Source organism: Anabas testudineus, chromosome 23 (genome assembly GCF_900324465.2).
Source record: "Anabas testudineus chromosome 23, fAnaTes1.2, whole genome shotgun sequence".
Lineage (NCBI taxonomy): Eukaryota > Metazoa > Chordata > Actinopteri > Anabantiformes > Anabantidae > Anabas > Anabas testudineus.
Window position 1 is genome coordinate 6,401,165 of NC_046631.1, and position 27,334 is coordinate 6,428,498.

At 41.8% G+C, this 27,334-nt stretch overlaps 1 protein-coding gene across 1 annotated transcript; it reads left to right on the forward strand.

The window, feature by feature from the left end:
• Positions 1–430: 430 nt before the first annotated feature.
• pdzrn4 (PDZ domain containing ring finger 4) lies at positions 431–26,868 on the forward strand. The gene is given in 10 exon segments (XM_026363281.1): positions 431–499; positions 16,674–16,862; positions 16,864–16,946; positions 17,586–17,688; positions 20,769–20,867; positions 22,394–22,456; positions 24,396–24,497; positions 24,723–24,839; positions 25,142–26,206; positions 26,296–26,868. Coding segments are annotated over 10 exon segments (2,463 nt in total).
• Positions 26,869–27,334: the final 466 nt, after the last annotated feature.

Sequence of the window (27,334 nt, forward strand, 5' to 3'; positions counted from 1 at the left end):
GAGGTGTGTCTCCATGTAGTAAAAGTGTGTGCATGTACTAGTGTGTGCTCACACTGAGAGAGGAGGTGGTGGAGGAAAGATAGTGGAAAGTGGAGAGTGGATGAAGGCATGCAAGGAAGAATTAAGGCAAGGAGAGACAAGCAGGAGGGAAAAAAGGAGCCAGCTGCTTTCACTCATCTCACCACTGATACACTCCCTACAAACACACACTGAATGAACTGCATCCACAGCCTGAAGAGTGAACTAAAACACGTGTGTGTTGTGCTCGAAGCGACAGAGGGGATCTCTGAGGATACACGGATGAGAGAGAGGTGTGGGGGAGCCGAGGAAGAGGAGCCCGAGTGTGTTTCGCCCCGGGGAGAGCTCATACGCAGCGCAGACAGCACACACACTCCAGCGGGCACTCAACATTGTTTCCCTGACAACTAGAATGGGCTGCAATTTGTGCACCTTGCAGAAACGAGAGGAGCACTACAAACTGCTGTATGAGATTGCACAGGTAAGTGAGACAGAGAGAGATGAGGAGAGGGGCATGGTGCAGTTTATGGTGGGCATCATCACTATGGAAAACATAATGACAACAGAGGCAATGGTGATGATGGCAGGAGTGAACTATTGGATTTCCCTCCAGTAATTATGGCGAAGCTGAGGCAGATGAAGAAGAAGAAAAGAACTGAGCAAAGTCAAAGTAAATGCAAGAAAGAGCAAGAAAGGAGACAGGTTGAGTGGGAAACCATGGAGATAAACGGCAGAGGTACATGAGAGAAATGTAGAAAAATGAGTTACTTCCAAGCAGCCAGGCAGAGAGCCAGTGTGTGTGTGTGTGTGTGTGTGTGTGTGTGTGTGCATGTGTGTATTCCCTTCTCCATCAAAGTGACTGGAGCTAGTTATTTCTCTCAGTCGCAGGAGATGTGAGAACAAGTTCAGCTCTTCTTCCCGCTCTGGCTCCGGGGGAATTCATTACATCTCCTCTGCCTGTGATTGTCTAGAAGCAGCACAGTTCAAAGAACAAGCAGCGAATGTGTTCTGCTGTTTTCTGTTGTTTGTCCAAAGTGGCCCTGTTTTTTATTATTCTGACCATTCAGGACTGATTCTTACATGGTTCCTGTCAAGTTCTATTTGTGCGTGTGTTGAATGAGTTGCGTGAGACATGACATACAAGACATATTTAAGTCATTAAGCCATGAGCTGCTATTATGACCACCACAAACGATCATTTTGTCATTACGAGTGGTAAAATGCTGTCAATGGAAAACTTGTCATCTTTACTGGGCTTGGCTGGAATGTGTTGATTAGATAGCAAGTGTCAGAAAGTGTGAATGTATTGGGGTAGCAGTGCAACATCAATTCCCCCAAGGCCATTAATATAGCATATGATTTTTATATGTCCAAAATATCACAGTACAAAATGATATTTTTGTTCTTTTTGGATAACAGTGTGAGATTTTATCACAGTTCAGGTGTTTAAATTCAAGTAAGGAGAAAGATGAGCATGTTAAGATTGAAGGTTGAAGTGCAGCTTCATTGCCTGCGCACCAGTGATATGGTTATGCGTGGAGCCAATTGTGGTAAAACTCAGGCTTTTGGTTTTCTCTGTTGGGTACAGCACAAGCGAACGTCAGGCCGGCAGCAGCCAGGAATTCATTCATCATTTAGTATCTTACACAGTTATGTGCATCAGGGAAACTGGATATGGCACAATGACAATGAGCAAGACTGCTGAATTCTTCATGTTAGTTTTATAATGTTAAACATCCTGCCATGTAATATTATCTAAAGCGCGTCAATGGCAGCTTGTTCACTTGTTATGGCCTTATTAAAATATAAGAAATACATCATCCAGTGTTGCGTGCTGCAACTCTCCTTAATGAAATGATGAACGTCAGTGTTGGATGAATGACTGGAGCACTAGAAAATTAGCCCTGTCAATTAAAGTGAAACTCAGGGAGGTCCTAGATCCTGTCTTGTATTGTTGAGGTTAATGGATTATTAATATTTCTAATGCTTCAATTACATATAGAGAGTGGTATAAGCTCCAGCTACACTTGTTCTCAATTAACAATAAAGTGAATATGATTTGAATTAATACATTTGCATGCACACTCCTTACTGCAGGCATTTAGTGGTTTATCTTCACATATGCATTCATGTAGCTCAGGCAATAACAGCAGGTGTATTGTGGCTAGAATTAACACTGTCTGGCATTGTGGTAGATGTCCAAGACTATATGTGTTTGTGTGTAAGAGAGAGAGAGAGAGAGAGAAAGCACACCCACTTATTGCTGTGAAACGCTCTGTGTTGTGCGCGTGACAGTCGGCAGACACCTACAGTTCTACCAATGTGAAAGACAGCGAGAAAGAGAAAGAAAGAGAGCTCACCAGGCAGTTAAGTGTGTCAGTGTGACTTTGTCCCAAAACTCAAGGCTGATGGGATTATTAAAATCCAGAGAGACTTTGCAACAATCCCTGCCTTTTTTCCCTTGTATCATCCCAGAATTGTTTCCCCTCCTTCCTTTCTCATTCTTTCCACTTCTCTATAACCTTCATTAGTCCTGCTTTCCCTCTCTGTTTCTCCCCTCTCTCATTTTACTTTGGCACACACACACACAACACTACAGATTCTAAATGTATTTTTGTTCTGTTATACTTCCAACAGTGCCACACAATAGGACTCCACCTGCTCATTATACCGGTGGAAAACTAAAGGATGCTCATACTGTGTCGTAGTTAAGGCAGCTCAGGAACAGGTGCCTAATGGCACTGGACTGAAGTGGATCTTTCTCATTTGTACATATATGCCCTGGTGTTGTATTTCTCTCACTTCCTTGTGTTGATATATGTCCAGACCAAAGTGTTTTTTTGTTAGAGCACCAATGCATTTGCAAAGGAGAGTTTGATGTTGTCATTCTCTGACAGAAGTGATTAAGAGTTAGTGCATAGGAGTACAGGGACCCTACACTTAAATACTGTAGTAATATCATCAACTAGTCCTGTGAGTATTCTACATCTATGCATACTACAACCTTCTAGAGCTGTTTTGCTTAGTTGTGCAGATTAATTTCGGAGCTGCTGTTTTCTGGTGTGACCATGCCGTAGGGTGGTTTCTTTTAAAACATGTTAAATTTCTCCTATGTGGATGAAACAATATCACTTCTACAAGATGGATTTCTGCTATTCTGGACTTCAGTGTTAATAATTATCCTCCCAAAAATGGTCACGTAGCGTTTGGAACAGACATTTTCAGCATCATTTATTTTGAAGGAGCAACCTAGCTTTTTTAGAGGCCAATTTCAGTTTTCAGCCTGCAGCTGTGCTCCGGTGTCTCCTACAACACAGTGGCTATCTCTGTTCACACAGCTGCACTATTCTGACAGCTACGCTGGTTGTCCAACCCCAACTGCCCTGCAGCCACCAGAGAGATTTATGACTCTCGTCAGACCATTTACATTCGAACTTTCGTTCGTGATTTTGTGTGTGTATCTCTGCAAACGTGTGTGTGTGTGTGACCACAGGGCTTCATCCAGGCTGTAGCAATTCCAGAGTTTGCTTGTGGCTGTGTTCAATTGTCCCACAGCCTCTGGCTTTCAAAGTCTCATAGGACCTTGTGTGTTTTTGTTAAATTGTACAAAGGTCAGCACTATTGTATCGCACCATACTATAACCTTAAACAACCTATATTCAACAACACTGCGTTGTCTTCCTCTGAATCTAGCAGTAGTAATAGACCAGTGTTTGGTCTCAATGGAAGAATTTCAAATTAATGAAAATGTAATTACAAACATGCAGTTTAGTCATGTGCTGGTCTGTAACTGCCTCTGCATTAGCAAAAGGATATTACCTTTAAATTAGCTTTGCACCTGTTTTCCCTTACACATATGTTGATGTGTATGGTTGTAAACCGGGCTGATCTTTGGCGTGGGCCTTTCCTCCGGAGACAGATGCTGTGCCACATGTCCAGCCTGTTAGACAGCATGGCAGGGGCTAGACAGACACCCCTTCATCCCGCCACCACCTATGGTGTCCGGGGGAGTGCCGCAGAGAGCAGGGGAAGCTGTGGTCAGACCCACACAGCCGTCACCTCCATATGGCCACCTCAGACCTGGTCCGTGACTTCATCCAGATAGGGATGTGAAATATGCTGGTGGAGTCATTTACATTGGCCTAAGCCCTCTGAGCTTTTTCTTGACCAGTGGAGAGAAGGGAAAATAGAAACAATCAACTAAATGGAGTTAACATGCTACTATAGATAAACATTCTTGTAAACCCCGAGGCCACAGAGAGGTCTGAGATTCATGATGAATACAATCTTCTGCTCCCACACAGCGTCTGAGCAATGTCTCGGGGCCTTAGCATGTGCTACAGGAGACCTACAGGGGATGAAGGGATTACTCTGGTCCTGAACAGTGTTCTTTTTTCTGTCTCCTTCTCTCTGATGAGATTTTAGAGTTGACCATAGGTATTGAATGAGTTACCTTCACATTGTTCCTTGCATTTTTCAGACCCACATGTTTACCTGTCGGTGTGAGTCAGTAGGTCTGACCTTTTCATCTGTGGCTTTAATTCCTCTTTACCATGTTTCTTTCATACACATCTATACACACACTTTTGCATATCAAACTACACAATGAAAGCATTGCAGCAACAAGACTCTTCTGAGCTCTCAGATTTATTGAATTTTTCAATAAATCTAAAATACGAACGCTACAGTTCTATTACTGCAAATAAATGTGTTTAAGTGGTGCCATGAAACAGTAAACAGTAAAAGGAAGATAATCTACTTCCCCCCTAAAAATGTTAATCTAGCATTATGGAAATGAACTCTGTTGAACACAGATCATCTGGTGTCTTCCATCATGGTTATAGTTGCTCGTTGAAGCACAGCAGGGTGATAATACCACATGATTTAGAGGTGCATATGGCCTTGTCACCGACACCACGGGTAGCACGTCTTTTGGTCGCCAGCCAAAAAGGCAAAACAAGAAATGGCTGATTATTCAGCATCAGGTACATAACAGGAACCAAATTGTTGACGAGACATAACTGAAGACGGTGACGTATTTTTGATGAGAATTTTATTTTTGATAATCTCTCTCTCTCTCTCTCTCTCTCTCTCTCTCTCTCTCACACACACACACACACACTCACCACTTTGCAAGGTGGGGGGATCACAAAGTCAGGGGAAGACAGGTTTCAGTGTGGAGAGGGGTTTTGCTCGACCAGCCAACAATGTCCCCCTGCGTTGGCTCTGATAAGCCCACAATGAAAGCCCTTTTTGTGGCCTGAGTGACACTCCCCGGCTCCCCTGCACACAAGACAACACATGCACACATAATATACACACAGCTACGCAGCAATGTTAAGAGGTAGATATGTCTATTTGCTCATGCTGTCTATCCATGTACCACACAGAGGGAAATATTCACACAAGGTCCATCCATTCATCAGGTTTGTGGTGTGTTTTCCTTTTTTATGACTGTGTATAATGACATTCAGACTCTTAGCCCCCAACAAGAGGACTTATCAGTCGTTATCAGCCCCTAGCTGATTACCATACTCTCCGATCAGCCAAGTGGCCTGGCCAAGATGATATGAGGAAGAAAAGAGAGAAAAAGGGGGAATGAGAAGGGTGGGGGTGGAGAAGGATGAAAGAGAAGTGACAAGGTAAAGGAGGAGAAAATGAGGTGTGAGATAATGAGGAGATAAAGCATTAGTAGAGCAAAAGGGGACCAAGAAAAACAAGTTGTCTGCATCAAAAAGTCATTTAAATCCCAGTATTTTCCTTCTCAACCTCATCCTCTCCAAAAGACGAGGTCAGTCATTTCAAGGCACTTTACAGTGTTTATGGTTTAAGACCATACAAATATAACTGAATACAGAACGATAGAGAAAACCCAGCCACAGCTGCCTGTTTGTCATTGTCTGTCTATCCCACTCATTAATACACTTTGGCAGAACACTGTGATCATAGGTGCCATGGATTTTCCCTATGCATCAGAAAGACCCTGGAAAGAAAAAGATAGTGATGGAAGTCACAGAGGGAGGCTGCCCTTCATGTGCGGCAGAGAGAAATACTAATTTTTCTGGTTACAGTGTGTATGTGCGTGTGTGTGTGCTGTCAGCTCATGACTGTTATATAGTTTGAAGTCAACCTTGTGCCAGAATAACCCAATAATACACCTTATGGCCACACGCTGCAGGCTATGTTTTGTCAGGTTAGACAGATGTGATGGCAAACCATCTGGACCTGTTAGGGATACGTTGCAGGCATTTGCTGCAACATAGCGCTACAAAAATGTTCACATACACACAAAATATGCACACACAAAAAATCCCCCAGATATTTAGTTGTTTCACGGGGAAAATGCCAGAACTTCAGACATAAAACTGCTAAAAAATTCTTCAAATTAGCATAATATTTCTCTCAGTCAGATCTTTAGATGGATTCTTTGGCAGTGAAGACGCAATTCTCATCTGAGACGAAATGTCAGTTATACTCTAAAATGAAATCCTTGACTTTATTCCATGCTTTTGTTCTCTTTGCCAAGACCTTCTCCATCATGCACATCACGGGGTGTAACAGAACATTTACAGCGAGTTGCTGATGTCAGTGATGGTGCTTTTCTCTGAGAGCCACCGTGACATCCACTCCACAGCATACTGTCAAAGCTGAACAGTTTTTACATACAGCATGTGTCCTAATTAGGCTGCTTGAAAATGCAAACAGACTGTTGTTGTGTCATTGTGAAGTGTGTTTTGAGCCCACAGGGTGGATCCTAGGTCTAGGTGGTCTAAAGGGAGATTAGGTTACAGCAGTGCACTCGTGTTGAATTCCCACTTAACCATCACTGGTTAAGGAATCATTAGGCTCACTCAGAGTCTGGCGTTGCTTCCAGTTACAGATAGAATAACACTAAACCATCTGCATAGTAGGGGGGGGATGATTACATTTAGTGTGGGGTGTAACCATAAGCCTCGTGTTGACAGGGGAAGTGCCCACTGGATGGAGAGAGGCCAAAGCAGTGTGGGTCTTTGTTACTGCTGCTGGTTTGAGGAAGTGTATGAGATTGTGTCTCCTGTCGTGCAGTTGTATTACATTTTGAAACCATCCAATGATACTGAGGTACTAAGAAGCCCCAAAAACAGTCTATTGTTGTTTGATTACGCTATGTATCTAGGTGAAAGGAGAAAGCTGCATTTGCAAGAGGAAAAAAAAAAACTCTTTGTGAAACAGTTTCTTGTTTCAGAACAAGCAGGTAAGCTGACCTTTCACCGAAGTCTGGATGAGTCTGTCATACTTGTTTTGGATACAGGGGAAAATGTAGCTTTGGGTGTTGTATGGTGAAATAAGAGTTGGTTAGAAGAAACTAAAGTTAACTGATGGTAGCAGAAACTGCAAAACACAAAAAGATGAGATGCGTTAAAAAGTCTAATCTTTCTAAGTGCATCCATTGTATTATTAGTGTATCGTCATTACTTCAACATGCTTTACACCTTTGTTACACGGAAACTCACACTCAGTGAGGTCTGTGACCCATTTTGAGAAACAATGTTCTGATTTAATGAGTCGACCTGTGATACAATTCAAAAATGGCCTGAACACAGCCACTAATCATCGACTGACTGATACTACAGTGTGTTGGTGGTCGGATGTGATTAGCCATTTACTCACTCATATTCCAGACTTACAATACACTCAGCTGCCTGAAATAGTGAATACAGTCGAAGTCGTGATTGAGACGGGTCAAATGAGGGGTAAATCGCACCGGAGTGTGTCTTTCACTTAACTACCCAGCCATGCTTTTGAATGAAGGCATTTTTCAATGCAGAAATCCTCTCCCTCTCTCAGTTAGTGGAGTGTGAAGTCGTTTTTCTTTCCACCAAAGGGAAGACCGAGGAAGCTTCGTGTTATGAATAATGCTAATGACTTAGGTGCTTCTAGTGCGCATAAACATGCATCACTTTAAAATGATAAAAGGCTAAGGTTTGGTGGAAGGAGGGTAAATGTTAAGTTCACACTCTAGTTTTCTTGAAAAAAAAAAAGACTTAATTTTATGCAAAAAGCTGCACATAAATCTTTTATTTTCCTGCTCTCCAGTAAAATGTTTTCATTTTCCGTGCTTTCGCGTGTTTTGCTAATTAGGCGCCTGCAGCCGGAGCCAGCTCTTTTTGCCTTGAATGAAATCTGGGCTCATGTGAATAATAAAGATTCATAGCAAGGGAGCGTTCAATTAGGACGTCTCCTTCCTAAATGTAAGCTATACTCTTACGTTTGCGGTGAAACTACTTTAGAATAACTCCAAATGAGTTTAGATCTGCTTTAATATAATAGTTACTCTAGAAACATGACATAGTTTTAAGACAAAAAAAAAAAAAAAGAAGATTAGGATTTTGGTGGTTTTCTGCTCCATAATTATGTGTAAACAGAAATTCTCAAGCAATGAGAGGTTATGTTAATTTCCCACTGATATGTGCAGTCAGAGTTTACCCAGGCTCTGTCAGCCTTCTGTCTCTTTACTGGTGTTTGCGTGTGGTGTCACTTTCATGACACTATTAAACCCCTGCTAGTGTGTCTGTATGGTTTACCCACAGTGCTGCCGTTGCTTAGACTCCGAACAATGAAAGCAAGGGCAGCACAGAGAGAGAGAGAGTGGGTTGAACGAGCTGAAGACCGAAATAAACAAACTCACGTTTTTGTCTAACTTAGACTTAAGCATTTTAAAAAGTGACTCACTAATACTGTACAGTTTAATTTTATAAAAGGCGCAAAACAGCTAGACACACGTTTTTACTCAAATAGAAAAAAAAGTCTTGCATTTGGTGGGGAATGTTTTCTGCAGTGGAATAATGCATATTAAATGCAATTTGTTGAAATATATAAAACATGACCAGGCTTTTTCTCAAGTATGATATTAATTGACATGCGAAATATACATGTGTTGTTGTGCTTTTCTATATAGAGAAGAATCATAACCTCTTTGTGAACTCAGCCGTCTGGATAAATTATGTGGGTCTAATCGGTGACCCCCAAGAGCCTAATTCAAACTCATTGTTAGTATGTGTCAAGGGTTTGGAGGAAGGGCCACTCTATTGTTGAGCCCAGCTCACTGGCTGTTGTTTTAATGGCAGAGGAGAGATTAATGGCAATCTAACGACTGCGGGGAGGACACAGTGCAACAATAGAGTCCTGGTACAGCGTAAGCCAAGTACATTAGTCAGTCAAGACAACTATCTGCATGAATGCACACACACAAGTATAAATGTACACACAAAAACATTGTAATTCCTAGGCATACACACACTCATATTTACAAAATGCACACACACACACACACACAAAGAAATGAAAGTGTCTTCTATTGGTTTGTCAGTCAAGAAGTTTTGCAGTCATCAAGCTTCATCTGCACCCTGTCTCATCACGAGCAAAACAAACTGAGCTAATTCTCAAGCCGCCAGCCCCCCAATGTGACAAAAGAAGGCTAATTTATGCATGGTGTGCAAGGAATAAGAGCGTGGCAGCGGGGCTGGATGCTCACTCGTGGATTGCGGTAATTGTGATTTGGTTGCTAGGATGTTGGGGATAATGAATGTCTTGTTGATGCAGTTTGTCATAAACCGTGCCATCTTTGACTTCTTGAGGACACAGAGCGTATTAGTTAAACACAGACATGTAGGCCTTCTGCTGTGATGTACGAGCCCACCGGGCAGAAGGCATTAGTCATCTTATGAGGGAATACTGTCAGGTTACAGTAGGTGTTAAAAAGATTGTGAAGCACACAATCTGAGTGTTTTGATAGGAACTAACCAGTGCTGATACAGTAGGAGGTTGTGTTGCTAGCACATAACATTGTTGAGGTTGCCCTAAAGAGGAAAATAATCATGTTTTAATTCCTAAAAGCAGACAAGACAAGTTATTTTATTCCAAGGCTACACCACAAGGAGGTATCTGTATTCATGAGGTCTAATTGAAAGGAAGCCCGCCTTGCATGTAGAAGTGGTACAAAGAGCCGGAAATGAGATGGTTCTTAATGCGCTCACTCGCTGACAGATGATAACCTTTGATTTCCCCCCACTTACATCAGAAATGGCTGCTTGGAATGACAGTCACAAGTCTACAGTCTCTGATGTCTGCATGTGCGTTTCTGTTGCTGCTGTTGTGCCAGGGTGGGGGAATGATAGACATGTGGAGAGCGACAGAGGAGAAAACACACACACAAAAGACAGACACTGCAAGCAATGTTGTGTCTGCTTTAGAGTGCTTTGGCAATATTCAGTATTTTTTAGCCACTGAATTGAAATGAAATGGGTTGATATGCAGTGACAGGCAAAAAGAGAAAAAAAAAAACACCTGGAGACCAAGTAATAATTCACTTTGTTGTGCCAACAATGTGCAGAATGTAAAAAGAATTAGGAAACGCATCCACCAAAAACAATAAAAATAAAACTATTAAATATATGAAATGTTTTGTTGCAATGGCAAAAAAAGATTTTGAGAGATGTAAGAAAATCCTGTGTTACTGTTTTAGCCGTCCACAGGCTGACAGCGTATGATCAGATGCAGCACAGCAGAGTCAATCTTGCTGAAGGACACTTCACCAATGCAGATGCTTCATGTTGAGGGGCTTGAATGCGGGATAACTAGTTGAAGGACGGTCCACCAGCCTGTTCCTTTTTAGCTGAGGTATTACTGAACAGAGGCACTGGCCACAGCTGTTGCTGTGAGACCATTTAAAGCGTGCTTTACACTTCAGCGAGAAGTTCATACATTTTTTAACTTTTAATTCCTCCCTGTGTAGCTATGATCTAACAGTTAAAGCGAGCCAGCATTGTAAAGAGCGATTCCTAGAGGAAACGCAGTCTAATCTATTGCACACAGATACAGTGTGGTGGAGAAGGGATTGACCTTAGTAGGCCGTTTAACACCCGTCCCGACAACAGCTTTTTAATCCACGTTTCATGTTGTCATGCGGTTTTCCCCATGCGGAACTAATTGGTTGCTTTTTCCTGTTCCAGGAGCCCATGTCTATGAAAAAAACTGTGAAGGACACTCATTACAACTTGTGCACACACTCACAGGCGTGGACGTAGACGCAATCACGGGTGCAGACGAGCGCATAAACACAGGCGGGGAAGAGCTGAACTCAATCCTGCGAATAAGGGTCTAACAAGAGCAGTGAGCAGAATCTCCTTGAACCTGTGGCCACAGCTTATCACACACACACTCATAAACTGACACATATACACACACCCCGAGCAACCACCATCCCTGCCAGCTGAACACACATCTCTCGCTCCGTCTCTCCAATAGTCTCTCTACGTCTGATTTGCATTTCGGTTAACACTCTAATTGCCTCTCATTAAATACCTTGTCACTTTGATTAATTGGTGCGATGCAGAAATGTAAAACAGCAGAGCATTACAATGCTTGGTGAACAGTTGCTGATTGGAAAAGATGAACAAGCCTGGCTAAAAGATGCAAAACGGAGGTGAAACCTCACCGGCTCCTCGTGTAGTTTTAAACTTGAGTCAGGGTTTTTCTTATGTATAAGTTAAGCTTTTAAAATAGTAGGAAAATGGCACAGTTAGAAGGATAATTTGCAGCTACCTGAGGTCAAAATTTAGCAGTCTGACTAAAATCTGTATGGAACGAGGTACTGATGGACTCTCTCTGTTCCTCACAATTCTCCTCTCCTGCAGTCCATTTCCAGTTAATGGAAGACGCTAAATGTTAAAATGGACTACTTTCCTTTGTTAAAGCCAAGTCAGTGCAATTTAAATTAATACGACAAGCCAATAATGCACATTAGTCAGGGCTTTTTTTCAGTCAAGGTTTCACTTTAGAAGTGGAACAGTGCCCTTGAGCAGGTGCATTAAGTAACTGGGTACATTTGCTGAAGTACTGTGCCTACATACACTTATGAGGTACTACCATTTTCTGTTACTTTTACTGCACTATATTTATTTTACAGCTTTGGTTACTAGTTTACATTTACACACTGGCTATGCTGGCAGTGCTGATCTGATCTGACTGGCTGTGCTGTTTTTGTTCATCAAGTCAACTTTAGCCTCTATTTTAATTAATTAGGAAATTGGCAATTCTGCCTTGTATTATAAAAGGCATGAAATATTAGAGTACTTGTACCTTTGCATTAAGTATCATGTTAATCATTGTGTTTGTACATACTTCAACTTGAGTAAAGCTTTTGAAGTTGTGCAGCCTACATCTTCCACTTCCACCACTGAGTTCATTTACAGCCGTCAGCACTAGCACACAGCGTGGTTCCTCTGGTCAGCTTCCACAGCGCTGAAACGTACTGCTAAGACAGGACTTACATATCCCATAAATCTTTTCTGGCTAAACATACTGTGAATCAAAATGAATCATATCACACCATAACAGCAGTCATTTTCTCCAGAGAGCCATCACACAGAGCTCAAAATTGGCTATAATTGTAGTGAATTATACATTTTCGCCACTCTGAGTCACATGTTACATATAATAGGATTCCTTTGAAGGGCCGGTGATGTAATTGTACAGTAAGTGAGAGATAATATGGGATTTGAGGCTGTTTTACTGACTTCAGGGCACTTATATTGTGAAATAAGAAAACTTTCTGATATGTTTTGTTACAGATATGTAGGGGTCGTGAAAGTTGGTAAGAAATTCTGTAATTTTAAAAAAAGAAGAAGTTAGTCTAATTCCTATAATGAAGGGGATATGCTAACAGACCTCTAATTGGCCCTTTGCTAATCAGTTAATAGCTATTAAGTAATGTTAAAAAAGTGCCATCTGCTAAAACTGAGTTTGAAAACAAAGAATGGAAAAAAGTTTATTTCAATCTCCTCTTGTTCTATTTCGCTTGGGTGTCACATATGCATCAGTAGCATCATGGTATTCTCATCCTGCACAAGGCAAGGGTCAATGTGATTCAGCTGACCGAGCATGGGCCACCAGTTGCACAGCCTGCCACTCAAATTTATGAAACCATCATCTCCTTTGCCTTTGCTGCACTAGGGTGATATTGCGTGTCAGAGACTTTTATTATTGAAATGAGACATTTATGACAGTGAGCCCTCGCCACGTGAGAGTGGTCCCTCGAATCATCTCAATACAGCTAAAGGAGGAGGTGAAATGAGATTTGGCAGATTACTAGAATGTGCCACCTGCTTCCTCACAGTACGCCAATTTCCATGAATATAAAAACAATCTTACTTGTATTGAGCTGAAGTTCACAAAAATCATGATCCGTGGGATTGTGGAGAAAAGCTCTGTGGTGATGTTGAGCACTGTCTCCACAGGGGCAGGTGATGTTGATATTGAATAGGCAGTGGGTCTTTCCTTGGCAGCTTATTGTTTCGTGGTCTATTGTTAGTCAATTCACTGAGAGGTACTGGTTTTATTCAGTCAAACATGTTAAATGCAAAAAAGAAACGACATTGTAGAGCTGTTTTAATTCTGCCGGGAGCTGATGTAATGTTCAAACTGTGCCTGCGCGTGTATGTGCTTCCATTTGCTTACAATCACACCACATCTGTCAGATGTAGCTGTGAGGTTGAATGGTTTCCATCACACTCTTATCTCTGCGCAGCAAACACACCCATTCATATGTACAGCGTGCACACACACACACACACACAAATACACACACACACAAATACACACACAAACAAACACTTAAAGCTTATCTCGGGGCTTTTCTTATCACTCCCGTTTCTATTCAAAAGTGGAAACAACATTAAACCATCTTAGAGGCCATCTGATAAAATCCTGTGGCACATTTGAAGCCTTCAGCCTTCTATTGAGCATATTGTAAGTCTTGGCAGGGCCGTGATTGGTCTGCTGGTAACCCCTCATAGTAAACGATGTGTGTAATTGGTGCATCACAGGGAACAAATTGTTGCATTAATAGATTAAAACTGAGACACACTGTTTCCTGTGTGACCTTAAAAGTCAGTGTGAAGTCATTTTAATTCTTTAATATTTCTAAAATCAATCAAACTGTGTTAGAATTATAACCCTCTTTTCTCTAATTTGTAGTAAGTTGTATTTGTAACCATTGCTTTCTGCCTAATAATTTTTGTTTTGGTCCTTGCAAATATATAAATAAAACAAAACAAAAATACACAAACACAAAGAGCAAAAACAATCTAATAACCAACACATGCAGTGGAGTGATAGCAGATGACATTTTTAGTAAAGGCTGCTGATCAATGGCATGTACACACTGCTCTATCTGAGCACGCAAAGAGAAAACACACAGATAAGCTACAATATATTTAGTTCACTCGAACTGTAGCACACCACTTTGAACTTTGACCTTTAGGTGTCTGGACAGACAAGAAGCTTTGGTTTGGGGCTATGGGAAACATTTTTATTGGCAATAGTAACCTTTAACTTGAGAGGTATATGGAAGCTACACTAGATTGTCGGTTCATTACAAGTGTCCCCGTGGATCCCTGTGAACTCCGACTATTTTTAGTGTTCCCGTGCAGCTTTCATTGGTTATATCGCATGATGTAATGAGTTGATATTGCTTGTCAGTTTGGTCAGAGAAGCGCAGTTGAGTAATGTGAAAGGAAGCTTGTAATCAAAATGGAATTACTGTTTTATATAGGTTCAATCCGCACACGTACACATCTCAGCACGTCTTACACTTGTGAATGTACCTGCACCTTTCCAACTCGCACACTCATAAGGATGCCCATGACCTAACTAAATTAACCAGTAAACCACATGAGGAAAGAAAATCCAACAATCATAGAAACCTTAAAGATGGAGGATATCTCATGGAAATGAAATATGACTGATAAGGAATTGCTATGACTAGGTTTAATGCAGACATTGAATAGAAATATATGTATGATCTTAATTTCAAACCTTTTGGTGCTGTTCTGTTATCTCCAAGGTTTAATAGCCTTCTCTTACTTGCCAGCTCCCCTTTATCACCTCATTTGTGGTTTAACTATCCCTAATGGTATGTAAATTCAGTATATATGATGTACCAAATGTGTAATGCACACAAACATCTACACACACACATAAAACCTGTGCATTCTCAGCCATTATCCTCAGTCTTTGTCACATCTGCTGGCTATTAATCAGGCCCCAGTTAGCTCATCAACAGGCAGAATGAATAGGGGAGCAGCAGCAGGTAAACATACTGGCAGGTGTACCTGCACAGTCACTTCCTGCCTTTTAGTGCCTTCCCTCTGATTGGAGATTAATGTCTCCATCTGGACCTCATTACAACTTCAAAATGTTGTGGAACTTTCTCAACACTTTTTCAGAGATGCAAAGATTGGGATGGTTAATGGGGCTAATGTGTGCAGAGGAGATCTGTTATGTAGCAGAAGACTTTCATAAGTGAGGGCACGTGTTTGATGCTGCCATTAGTGCATTGCCATAATAGCTGTAGATGGCAGTTTGAGGTGTGTACAAATAGAAAGACTTGTCTATTACCACACATCCAGTGGTAATGTGCAGTACGCTAAAGCCAGAATTACAAAAAGACAACTATACTGCCATTAACATATCATTTTTACTGCTATTAAACACCCCAGACTAAAATGTATAAGAAACACATCCAAATACAGCTCTCTGCATTTCTATAATGATGCTTATCTGCTTCCATATTTGAAGCTCTTGACAAACAATTTGACACTCTTAGACATCCAAAAATCAATGTAAACAATCAATTAGTGTATGACAGACTTAAAATGAACTTTGAGAAAGTGCTGGAGATGGAACAAATCCATAGCTGCACGTGTTTTCACCATTGACAGCTGTCAGTGTGATGTCTTACACACCTATTGTCAATTAATCCCCCTGTGGTAAAACCTTTTCCAAACTTGCAAATTAAGTAGGTGCTGCTTTCTAAAAATGGTGTTCCCAACGGAGCGAGGTGTGTCTGCCTCTGCTCCTCCACACTTTGCTGCTCATTTGCCTAAATAAGGCGTTATTAATGTACTTAACAGTAGGAATGCAAGGTAAATAATGCATTTGAGTTAGATTTGAAAAAGAATATGGGAGAAATATTGAAGACTGGAGTATAAATGAGCCCATTAAGGCATGCTGTGTTTCCTCCTTCAGAAAATGTGGTGCATTATATAGTCTCTAAAAATTTGGCAGTAGCCTGAAGGTTAGAGCAGCACATTTATGAATGGCTGGTCAGCACTTAAAATGTCTGAACCTGGTGGGAAAATGTATTGTGTAGATAAAAAAAGCAAGAGAACATGTAATGTGCTCCCTCTATCAAGAATTACTGCCAAAGTGCCCTTTATGAAAGCACTTAACTGGTAGTTGCTTTACTGGAAACTATTCTGCGGCCAACTGTCGAGACAGTCTGAGGTATCGTGAGGCTCCCAGGTGTGAATGTAAAACAGGTTGTTGCTGAAAGGAGCACACACGACTGCCAATCATCCCGGGTTAAATCAGGGTTTAAATAAGGTGCTTTGATCTTTAATATGTGTGTAAGGTCTCCTTGAACTTTCCACTCACGTGCCTCTAATTTTCGAAGACAAGATACTTGTCTTGTTTTAGGGATTATTGGAGTTATTAGTATGATTTGCATTCTTCCCAAAAGTATAATTGAAGACATCATGTGATTAGTGGGGTTATTTCCCAGGGGAGGTTCAGACCGCAGAGTAAAGTGACTCTTTGCTCTTACATTCCTCCAGGTGAACGGGCGCGACTTCTCCAAGGTCGACCATGAAGAAGCCGTGGTGGAGGCCATCAGACGAGACCCCATTGTTGTGCAGGTTCTGCGTCGTACTCCCACCAGGGCTACGGCTGCTGTTGCACATAACCACAGCGGCGCGCCTCAGGATGTATGTGTGGCAGACGTGTGCACACAAACAGACATCACCTTTTGAGCACATCATGGCACTGGCCAAGCTTCGGCCTGCTACCCCACCAGTGCCTGACATCTGTCCCTTCCTTTTGTCTGACAGGTGAGGACAAACACTTACTGTATAATTGTAGCCTCTACACACAGTTTTAGCCTTTAAAAATCCACTGAAAGGTAACTGGGTAGATCTAATATTCCACCTGAAATTAACCTGAAGACATCAAGCGGCTGCTCTGTTGTTCTCCTTTCATTGTTCATGCTATTGTTATTAACCAGTTTTATCATAGTGTGGAAACCCCCAACATGGCCCAGTACTTTGTCCCTGTGATATCATTATGCAGCGCCAAACCCGCAAGCAATAATTGCTTCTGTGTGCTACATCCATTTTCTTTAATGGGAGTTTTTGCTGGGCGATTAAAAGCCAGTGGGCTGATAGAGAAGGCCTTCTGATACTACGTCCAATCTGTGGCTATGTGTAGGGCTTTGCTTGGTGGCGAATGAATCAATTTGTCCAAATAAAATCTGCCGGTCTTGGTCAGTGATTATGGAGAAGCAGCTATCATGGTGACACTTTACAGAGGTCATTGGGGGGAATGGTCGATGATTACATTGCTTGTTCAGTTTCAGTTGCTAAATGAAAAATAATCATTAAAAAATACATCATATACACAAAATGATATAAATTTCGATTAAAGTATTTTATGCTTCTTTTGTTCTTTTGGTTTGTTTTTTTCCTCTCCAGCTGTCATTCCATCCACACCATGGAGCACGAGTTTTATGAATGTCCAGAGTACCTGTCTAACACTCCAGCAGAGGTAGAGAGGACAGAAGAGTATGAATACGAGGTACAGTTTTGCATCACTCTTCACTTTTTGATTTACAAATGTGCCGTGCTGTACTCATCCTGGGACAGCACAACATATTTTGCCCATGACTTTGGTTAAGAGCAACAGACAGTATCTCTTCTATTAGCCAGATTGGTGTGAAATGTGGTATGAATATTCTTCACAGCCAGGATACAATTCTTGTTTTTCAATAATAACCACATGAAAATCTGATGATTGCCTTGAATTAGTGGATCGGATTTACAGTCATGAGAAGCTGGAGTCTCGACTATGGTGCTCTCCTATTGCTGTCTTTTAATGAATGCTAACAGTGACATCTTCTATTGAATGGTAATGTGACAGACACAGCTAATCAGTTTTCCAATGAATAATCAAACCTGTATCAAACTCATATGAAAACCAAGATAGACATAAAGCAAATTAGAATCAGAAATGCTCAGAGGGCTGAAGATTTATTTGCAATCTACTGTAGCTAAATTGAACAGACTAAAATTCTCCACTGATGGAGTGGGACATGAGGCCACCTTTGTGTCAGTAATACACAATCCCAGGAGATAATCAAAGGCTATCCCAGACGTATGCTGCTCCCAGCTCCCACAACAATACAAAAAAAATAAAATTGCCCACCACAACGACACAGGAAAATTGGCTGAGCCTCGGGAAAGCGTACTCTCTTCAGATTGTTCTGTGTAGCATTGCACAGTCCCCGGGTTTAAGACGGAAGGCCATTCTTCATATAATTGCACCAAAAGAAAATCCCTCTCTGAAAGGCCTCCATGTTGAATTACCAGTGTGCTCCACTCAGAGGCGGTTAGTTTCTCTTTCATCATGCACTGTCCTTCAGAAATATTTGTGTTCCTTTGACAGTCAACTTGAGCTGAACTGAAATTGTGAATTCAGTATGTTGGCGAAAAAAAAACAAAACCTAAAGCTGACATTGGTGACATCTTAATGTAAAAGCTAGATGATGATTAATATATAATAAGAATATATACATCTACTATTATTATTATTATTATTATTATTATTATTATTATTATTATTATTATTATTACTTTGCAGTCCTCTGCTGCATATTGACATTCATCAGCCACACAGTCAGGTGTGACCATTGTAACTGACAGATGGTGGACCTGGACATCATGCTAGGTGACAGTGACGGGTAACATTTGCCACTGTCAGACGCGCTCCCTGGTTTAATAGGCACTTCCTGGTCCAGCAAACTTCACTGTGGGTCATTAGGATTCCTCTGCTGCCAGCTGTGGCCTTACCTTACAGCATCATCTGTATGGAAGAGTCTCCTGTGTGGGTTGGAAGAGGGGGAGTAAGGGGTGAAGAGCTTGAGTGTTGTAATAGCCCTAGTATCAACCCACACCCACTGCTCGCCACCCCACCTACCACACATACACACAGCAAATCAGCTGTCCTCACTTACCTCAGTCCATCCATGTGCATCTAACTGAAACATGAATGACTTTCCTCTTGGATGAAACATAATGGGGATGCCATTCCCAGGAATGTTACGTCTGACTGACAGGTTTGACTTTGCTTCGGACTGATTGTCCACATGGGTATTCCTGCTGTCAGAGTGTAATACTCCTGCTCCCCCTGACTATTCTACCATACTGTAATAATGCCAAGTAGCCAAAAGCACTTGTATAAGTTCTAGAGCTGGTGCTCTACAGTCATAATGCTGGTTTTCTAGAAGTCATTAATCACACAAAATAACCTCAATGACATCATCAGAGGTATCTTGTCACCAGACTGCAACCCTGACACTAGCAAATAGTTAGTCCATATTCCATAATGTATTATTAAATTGAGTGACATAGACCAAAAAGCACTGAGGTGCACAAAAAAACTGAATCAAAGATGCTGAAAAATCAGCTTATTATTAGTGGAATGCTTCTTATTGACATCCATTTGCAAGAGTTACTGAATTATTGCCACTATGTCTTAAAGACTGTGAAAAAAATAGCGTCAGCTGAAGATTTAATCATCTGCAATGTGGAAACAATGAGCCAGTGCAAATTACACTTAGCAATAATTTTCTTTTTTTTTTTTTTGAATGAATCATGAACTGTTAACTGCGCATTAGACTAACATGTTACCAGCAGATGTTTAATGTGATTGTAAAAGACAAGATGCCGCCTTTTGTCTTCATGTCTCGTACATTAGAAACGTACTGGAAATTAAGAACGACTTCATCATAAAAACACTCTAGACATCATTGCTGGGTGTATACTCCACAGACAGATTATGATCCAGATTATGATTATGATTATGATCATTTCTCTACAATTTGTAGAGACAACAAACATCTGCAGAAGAGTGAGCTTCACACGGTCATAAATGACTCTTGTAATCCAGTCAAACCCAATGTGCACTGACAGTAGGATGTTGGGGCTGTTCCATTTCACTCCTATGTTACTGTCGGGGTTTGTACTTGAACTGGTGAGGAGCACAGGATGTTAAGACCAGTGAGTTGTGTTGCAATATTATGAACACCCCCTAACCTTTGAAGGTCATGCTGTCTTCACAAGGGGTTAAAAGCCACATAAATTAATTGCTTCCCCTGTCAATCTCTGCTATCGTGGTTTCCCATGATAGAAAAAAGGGGGGAGCCGGGGTTTAATTATTATCTTACCCACAAATATTTCCCTTTTACCCATGCTCTCTCCCACACCCCTCCTTTCACAACTTCACAGTGACAAAATGAATTTGGCAGCATGGGGTTAATAAAGATTATCCCCAGTGTTCACTTTTATGTGATTACCTTTGTACATAGCAGAGATCAAAAGGAGCCAGTACTGTGATGGGCAGAATTTCGAGAAATGCCCCATGGGAGGGGACCAGCCAACAAAATACCAACACTATAGCCACTATAGCATGTTGCCACATGCTGGGTTAAGTGTGATGCTTTCAGGCTTTCATTTCATTGATGCACAGTGTACATGCTGGGGCTATTACCGTGTGATTCTATGAAAAAATAAAGTCAGCTGCAATACAAATATATTCTAAAGTCCATGTGGGAGAAACTTAGGTTGCAACAGGATTATTGTTGTGTCTTTGTGAAACAGGAGGTGGAGCTGTGTCGGCAGAACAGCCAGGAGAAGCTTGGTCTTACGCTGTGCTACAGAACAGACGATGAGGAAGACACCGCCATCTACGTGAGCCAGGTAGAGACAGAGAAATAGTTTTTTTTTTAATCACATTTAACTGTTTCCTTTCCACACAGATATTCATTGTAAGATGTAGAAAAATGCTTTGTGATCAGGTCTGGTAGCGAGAAGGCTGCACATTAATTCAAACTGGGGCCCTCTCCATGAGTTTCCTTTGGAGCAGGAAGCCATTAAACGATGGAATAAAATCCCATTTGAATTCTCATCTGCACATATTGAAGCAAAGAGCAAGTCGAACTGAAATTAAAGCGGAAGGAGAGAAAATGTTTGCCAGTCAAATATCAACTGCGACCGAGCCACGCGTGGCCAAAGAGGAAGTGAGGTTTGAAATGCGATTCCCCTCCTGCCATTCTCAGTCCTCCTCCTTTGACATGTTTTAATTGAAGGCTTTAATTAGCTCTGAGTGACAGCCTTCTTTCCCCACCACAGCACTTTAAATAACACATTCTCCTATTTATTATACTCCGCCTGAATACCAAATACACACACACGCACACACACACACACACACACACACACAACAAAGAGGGAACATATTACAGAGATCTTTTTAAAATTCAGAGGATTTGTGGTTTGGAAAAAAAAAAAAAAGACTTCCTCTCGCAAAATGAAAACAAATTATTTCACTTATTGAGACAAACCTGAATGAATGGTGGAATTATAAGGGCTTTAAGCACTACAAACTGAATTAGGGAACTGCTTAGCCTGACTGCAGGTGCAGTTTCAATCCCATTATGAACACAAAAGGCGAGGATGTGAAAAGTACAGTATGAGCTGCTGTGAGGATTAGGATGCAGCCAAAAGGATATAAATGGCAGAATTACAAAGACCTGCAATAGATTTAGTTCCTTTCCGTCTCACATAAATCTGTGAACTCTTCCTGTTCTTCTTGTTCCTCGCCCGTTTTCTTGCACAACCACAAACACCAGCACCTACTGATATACGATGACAAGTCTCCCACCAACAGAATCTATTTTTGTACGTTTGATAAGAGGATACAAATGCTAATTTTCTCATTAAAATGTATGTATGGATTGCACCAGTGTGACTTTTTCTCCAGTTCCATGTTGCTGTGCTTGATTTTGAATGCAAGCAGAACAAAGTTTACCAAATGCCTGTAGAGAGCTTGTAGTGTTGTTGTATGCCTATGTGCACATCCACTGGGAGGCATTTTGAAAAATATGAGGTGTTGATTAATTCAGCTATAGAACAGTGTGATGTCTGAGGCATAAACACTTGCATTGTTTAGTGTTCTCCTTACTCTCTCTCTCTCTCTTTTTCAAGCACAAAGCCTTCTGTGTGGCACCTCTGTTCTGTCATACGGTGTCAAGGACCTACACATTCCCTCAATCAGTGTCAGTGAACAGCTCCTAAACTCAGGATAAATGTGAATCACTTAACCAGTGTCAGCACCAAGGAAAAAACTATCTCGTGAAAAAATACAAGGTTGTCGGTGTTTCCTGAGAGTGCACGGCTACGCAGACGCCATCTGTCACCACTGATTTGAATGTTCTTTTGTGCAGGTGGAGCCAAACAGTATAGCAGCAAGAGACGGGCGCATCAAGGAAGGAGATCGTATTCTACAGGTGTGTAGCTTCTTCTCTCACCAGGTGAAGTCTCTCACCACGTTTAATTATGAACTAATGTGCCAAAAAAATCCCTTATTCAGGTGTTTCTCTTTATGCTTAGTTTTTTTTTTTGAGAATATCCAAGCTGCTGGTGTTTCCTGTCTGGACAAGCACATGTATATTTAATCACCTCGTTTTACTGAGGAAATTAAAGTCCTTAGTCGCAGGCACTATATCATTTCTAGCACTGCTTTCTGTCTCAGTCTTAACCCTGTCTCAGTGAAAACACCTACAGTGTAAAGAACTGTGAAAAACAGTCGTCTTTAAAAGAAGCCACATAGCTGCTTACAGTAAATATATCAGACAACTGGGTGTGCATGGAGACTACTATGATTGCTGTGTGCATGCATCATAAAACAACACTAATATTTATCTTTAGCCAGACTGCAATGAATGATGTGCAACGTAGTTTCGGAGCCCATTGTTTTCCCACTGAAACACAGGATTATCAAAGTGGAAAAGTTTGCACACTTCACTCCAGGCTTGCCAAGAAGTGGCACCAGGTGTGTGTAACCAAGCTGAACAGTCCCTCATTAAGACTTAACAAGCAGTTGTCCGTTACTTGCTTTTTGTTTCTTCTGCACTAAGTCCTGAGGGACTTTCATTCTTAAAACATATAGAGTAGCTAATTATACTTATATTTATGTTACTGCTTCTTTTCAAACAGAGCTTTTCCTGTGTCCTGTTTGAGCTTTTTCTCTATTTACTGCTGATATCCTCAGAGCCCTGACCTCATTCAGTTAGCGAGTTCACTGAAAACACCTTGTGCCTCTTGTTGCTTTTCTCCTGATTGGCTGTTGCTGTTGTTTTTTGTTCGTGTTTTTCCTGTATGAAAAGTGCATTGCAAAGACTAGCAAATGGCTTTAAAGCATATAGTCAGTTTCTTAAATATAAAATGGTGTGCATGACCTATATTTTTTGACATACTCTAATTGGCATGTTTGTCACTATATTATGAAAATCGTATGCACCTATCCAAAAGACAAACTGATAAGGAAGTTTGCATTTATTTTCAAATTACAGTAAAGAAAAGTATGTAAAACAAAACACAGATGTGCAAACTCAGTCAAAGCTGTCAATAAAATGTTGAACAAGTAGGAAAAGTACCTGATACCAATATAATATTTTCTGTCACTACAGCACCACCTAAGGAGACAATGTGCTTATTTGGCATTGATTTGAATATAAACATAATTGTTTTATTTTGAAAAACTAATGCTAAAGCACAGTTTGATGCACATAAAACACCAAGCCATATCTCAACCTGCAAGCTGAACCAGAATATTGCAACATTAATTAACCTCCATATGCACCTCCGTTCTCTCAGTGTGGCGTTTCTGTTTCTCAGTAGTGTGAATGATTGTGGGGAGCAGGGCCTGCTGTACTCGTGGCCCTATTATCTTCCCCTGACAGCCCCATTACTCTAGTGAAGAAAAGATGAACGCCACCTGTCAGAGAACAGTTAATTGTGTGTCTGGATGTGTGGCGAGAGCAGACTCTTGTGAGGTTGGACAATGCACTCGCAATTGACTCCCTTTACGGGGCGAGCAGTCTAGCCATGCTCTTTCCTACAGATGCATGGTGGAAGTGATGGCGGAGAAGGCAGACAGTGAGATCTGAACAACAATAGGAAAAAGGGAGTCATGAAGGGAGAACAATGGGCAGAAAAATGCTGTCAGTATGGGATCACACAAAGTGTATCTTGTAAAAATAGGAACAATGGGTACTTCTTTTACTCTCATCTACAAGTCAGTTAAACTGATGATGATGATGATGATGATGATGATGATGATGATGATGATGATGATGATGATGATGATAAAATTACAGATGGTCCTCTCTTGGGTGGTTGTCGGAGCTTCCTACAAATTTCCAAACACTTGTCTTTTGTGTGCAGATAAATGGCTGCGAAGTGCAAGACAGAGAAAAGGCTGTTGCCTTGTTGTCAAGTGAAGAGGCAAGGAGCATCATACTGCTGGTGACAAGACCAGAAATCCAGGTAAACACACACACACAACTACACGGGCTCCTTGCCCTATCTTGACAACCCATGTCATGTCAGATAACAACATCTGCCTGCTAAGTGCCTTTTCCTTTCCTTCCAACTGTCAGTGTGATTGTTTGGAGCTTCTACACACACATACACACACACACACACACACACACACACTGTACATTCACACCCAGACAGAGACAGGTGTCTGACAAGACGTTGTGATTTCAGCTAGAGGAGGAAGCATGGCTTGATGAGGAGCATCAGGAGCTCGTGGAGAAGCTGAAGATGGAGATCCTGGAGGAGAGGAGGAAGCAGAAGGAGCATAAGTTTGACAGGGGAGACGAGGTAAAAACAGAAGAGATGAAAGACAAAACATGTCTCTCTCAGAATTTGCAGAGGGGCTTCAGGAAGCAACATTTGAGTTATGTATCTGTATGGATCATTCCCAAACTTTTGCCATTTATCATTTACAAATAATTATGTTCAATGACTGAATTTTTTTAAATGATGTTTAATTTATCTGCACATCACTTCGCATATGTTAGAAACCCATCAACCACCTCGACCATATGTGTGTAAACAAATCACAAACAGCATTAAATTCCTCCAAGTAAATAAAACTGTCTTAATCTTTCTTTATACACCAGCTTCAAGCTGAAGAAGACATGACAACAGACACAGCCACCTGTTCTTCCAACAATCAAGACAGCGGGTTTGGACGCAGTACAGACAGTCCGGAGCATCAACCCCTGCTAGCCAGACTCCACAGGAGGAGCCCAGCCCGTTGCTTGAGGGATCGATGGAGGGCAGAGCATCCACACACAAAACGGGGAACTGCAGTGCCACAGGAAACTCAGAGTCAAAGGACGTTGACCAAAGGCAAAGGTCATGATGACGTAGTGAGTATTCGCAATGGAGGAGGTGGTATTTTAGGTTTGGAGAACTGCTTCCAGCAACTGCTGGAGCTTAAGTGTCAAATTCGGAATGGGGGTGAGTGTGGGGTGTACTCCATTCGACACAGCATAGAGTGCAGCCTGACTGAGCCACGAGGAGGGGACGAAGACGGTGTAGATGCTTTACGAGGAGAGGGAGGGGTGGAACAGGAGTTGAGAATGCTAAATGAGGAGCTGCGCAGTATTGAGCTAGAGTGCCAGAGCATCATGCAGGCACATCAGCTCCGTCAGACCCAGCAGCTGGACCCCTCACTGCCCATGACCTGCTCGCCGGGGAGGAGCCCTAAAGAAGGACACAAGCGGCACGGCAGGTTAGCCGACATCCACGAACACCCAGAAAGGTCGGACAGCGATAAGATACGAGAGAAGGACAGCTCCAGTGCCTACAACACAGCAGAGAGTGCACGGTCGACACCACTCGGCATGGAAAGATCTCCGGACCACTCTCTGCAGAGACGCATCAGCATAACCAACCAGAAAAACCTCAGACTGGTCTCTTCCACGCCTTCGAGTCCCATCCCTATCCCCAAGCCCCAGGGTACATCCAGTCATTGTAGACCAGCAGACCCAGGCCCTGTTATTTCCAGCAGTCCAGATCAGAGCAACCAATCCCGGTCTGAGTCGGACCCTGCCCTGCCTGCAGATGATGAGAGGTGTGAGAAGAAAGGGAGGACCAGAGATTCCAGAAGTGGGTTTCCCTATGGTTCTTCATATCAGACAACCCCCTATCAAGGCCAAGCAGGATCCAGGCAACTCCAGGTATGCATTATAAGTAAGAAGAGAACAAAATATATTTGAGTAACACGCTGACAAACCTGAACTCATGAATCTTCTTCTCTGTGTTGCAGAGCTACATGCAGCTGCTACAACAACATTCATCTCTAGAGTACTCCCAGAGCCAGTTGAGTCTCCTCAGTGTCTGTCGAGATCCCATGAACCGGAGTGGAAGACCTGGGGAACCCCGTCTAGAATGGAAGGTTAAAGTCCGCGCTGATGGTACACGCTATGTGGCACGGAGGCCTGCTCGTGATCGCATCCTGAGGGAACGAGCACTAAGGATTAGAGAGGAGAGGAGTGGGGGCATGACCACAGATGATGACGCTATGAGCGAAATGAAGATGGGCCGCTACTGGAGCAAAGAGGAGAGGAAGCAGCACTTAGCTCGAGCTAGGGAGCAAAGGAAAAGGAGGGAGTTCATGCAAAAGAGCCGCCTTGAATGTCTAAAGGAGGGAACAGCAAGTGGAGCAGAGGGTAGGAAGGAGATCAATATCTTGGAGCTCAGTCACAAAAAGATGATGAAGAAACGAAATAAAAAGATCTTGGACAACTGGATGACCATCCAAGAGTTGATGAGCCATGGGGCCAGAGTCCCTGAGGGCTCCAAAGTACATAACGCCTTCCTATCTGTGACTACAGTTTAGCAGACACATACAGTACTGTACGTCTTTATATCAGGTAGCCTGCTTTTTCACGAACCACCGCTTTGTTTAAAAAAGTGCAAGCTTGTGAAATGAAATTGTCTTTACTGAGGACCTCTGTAGCATTCCTGAAGCAACATTTGATCAGTTTACGAATGTTCAAATATTTCTCCTCAGCCATTCAAAACATATACTTAACTGTTTTTACACTGGCGTTTTCATAATGCACTGGCGTCTGGTAGCAGATGAGTTTGGTAGCATGTTGGTTCGAACAGACTGACCCGAAAAACTGAAGAGCCAACACATTAACTTCATGTATGCTATGTATTGTGACTCCATTATCTCCATTGTTCTGTTTCATTGCATATGAAGTGACTTCACTTGCCTCGTTCAAAGTGGCTTTTTTTATAATGGGGAAAAACTGTATTTTTCACATTTTGTAAGCTCAGTTACTTTTGTAAGGTAATTT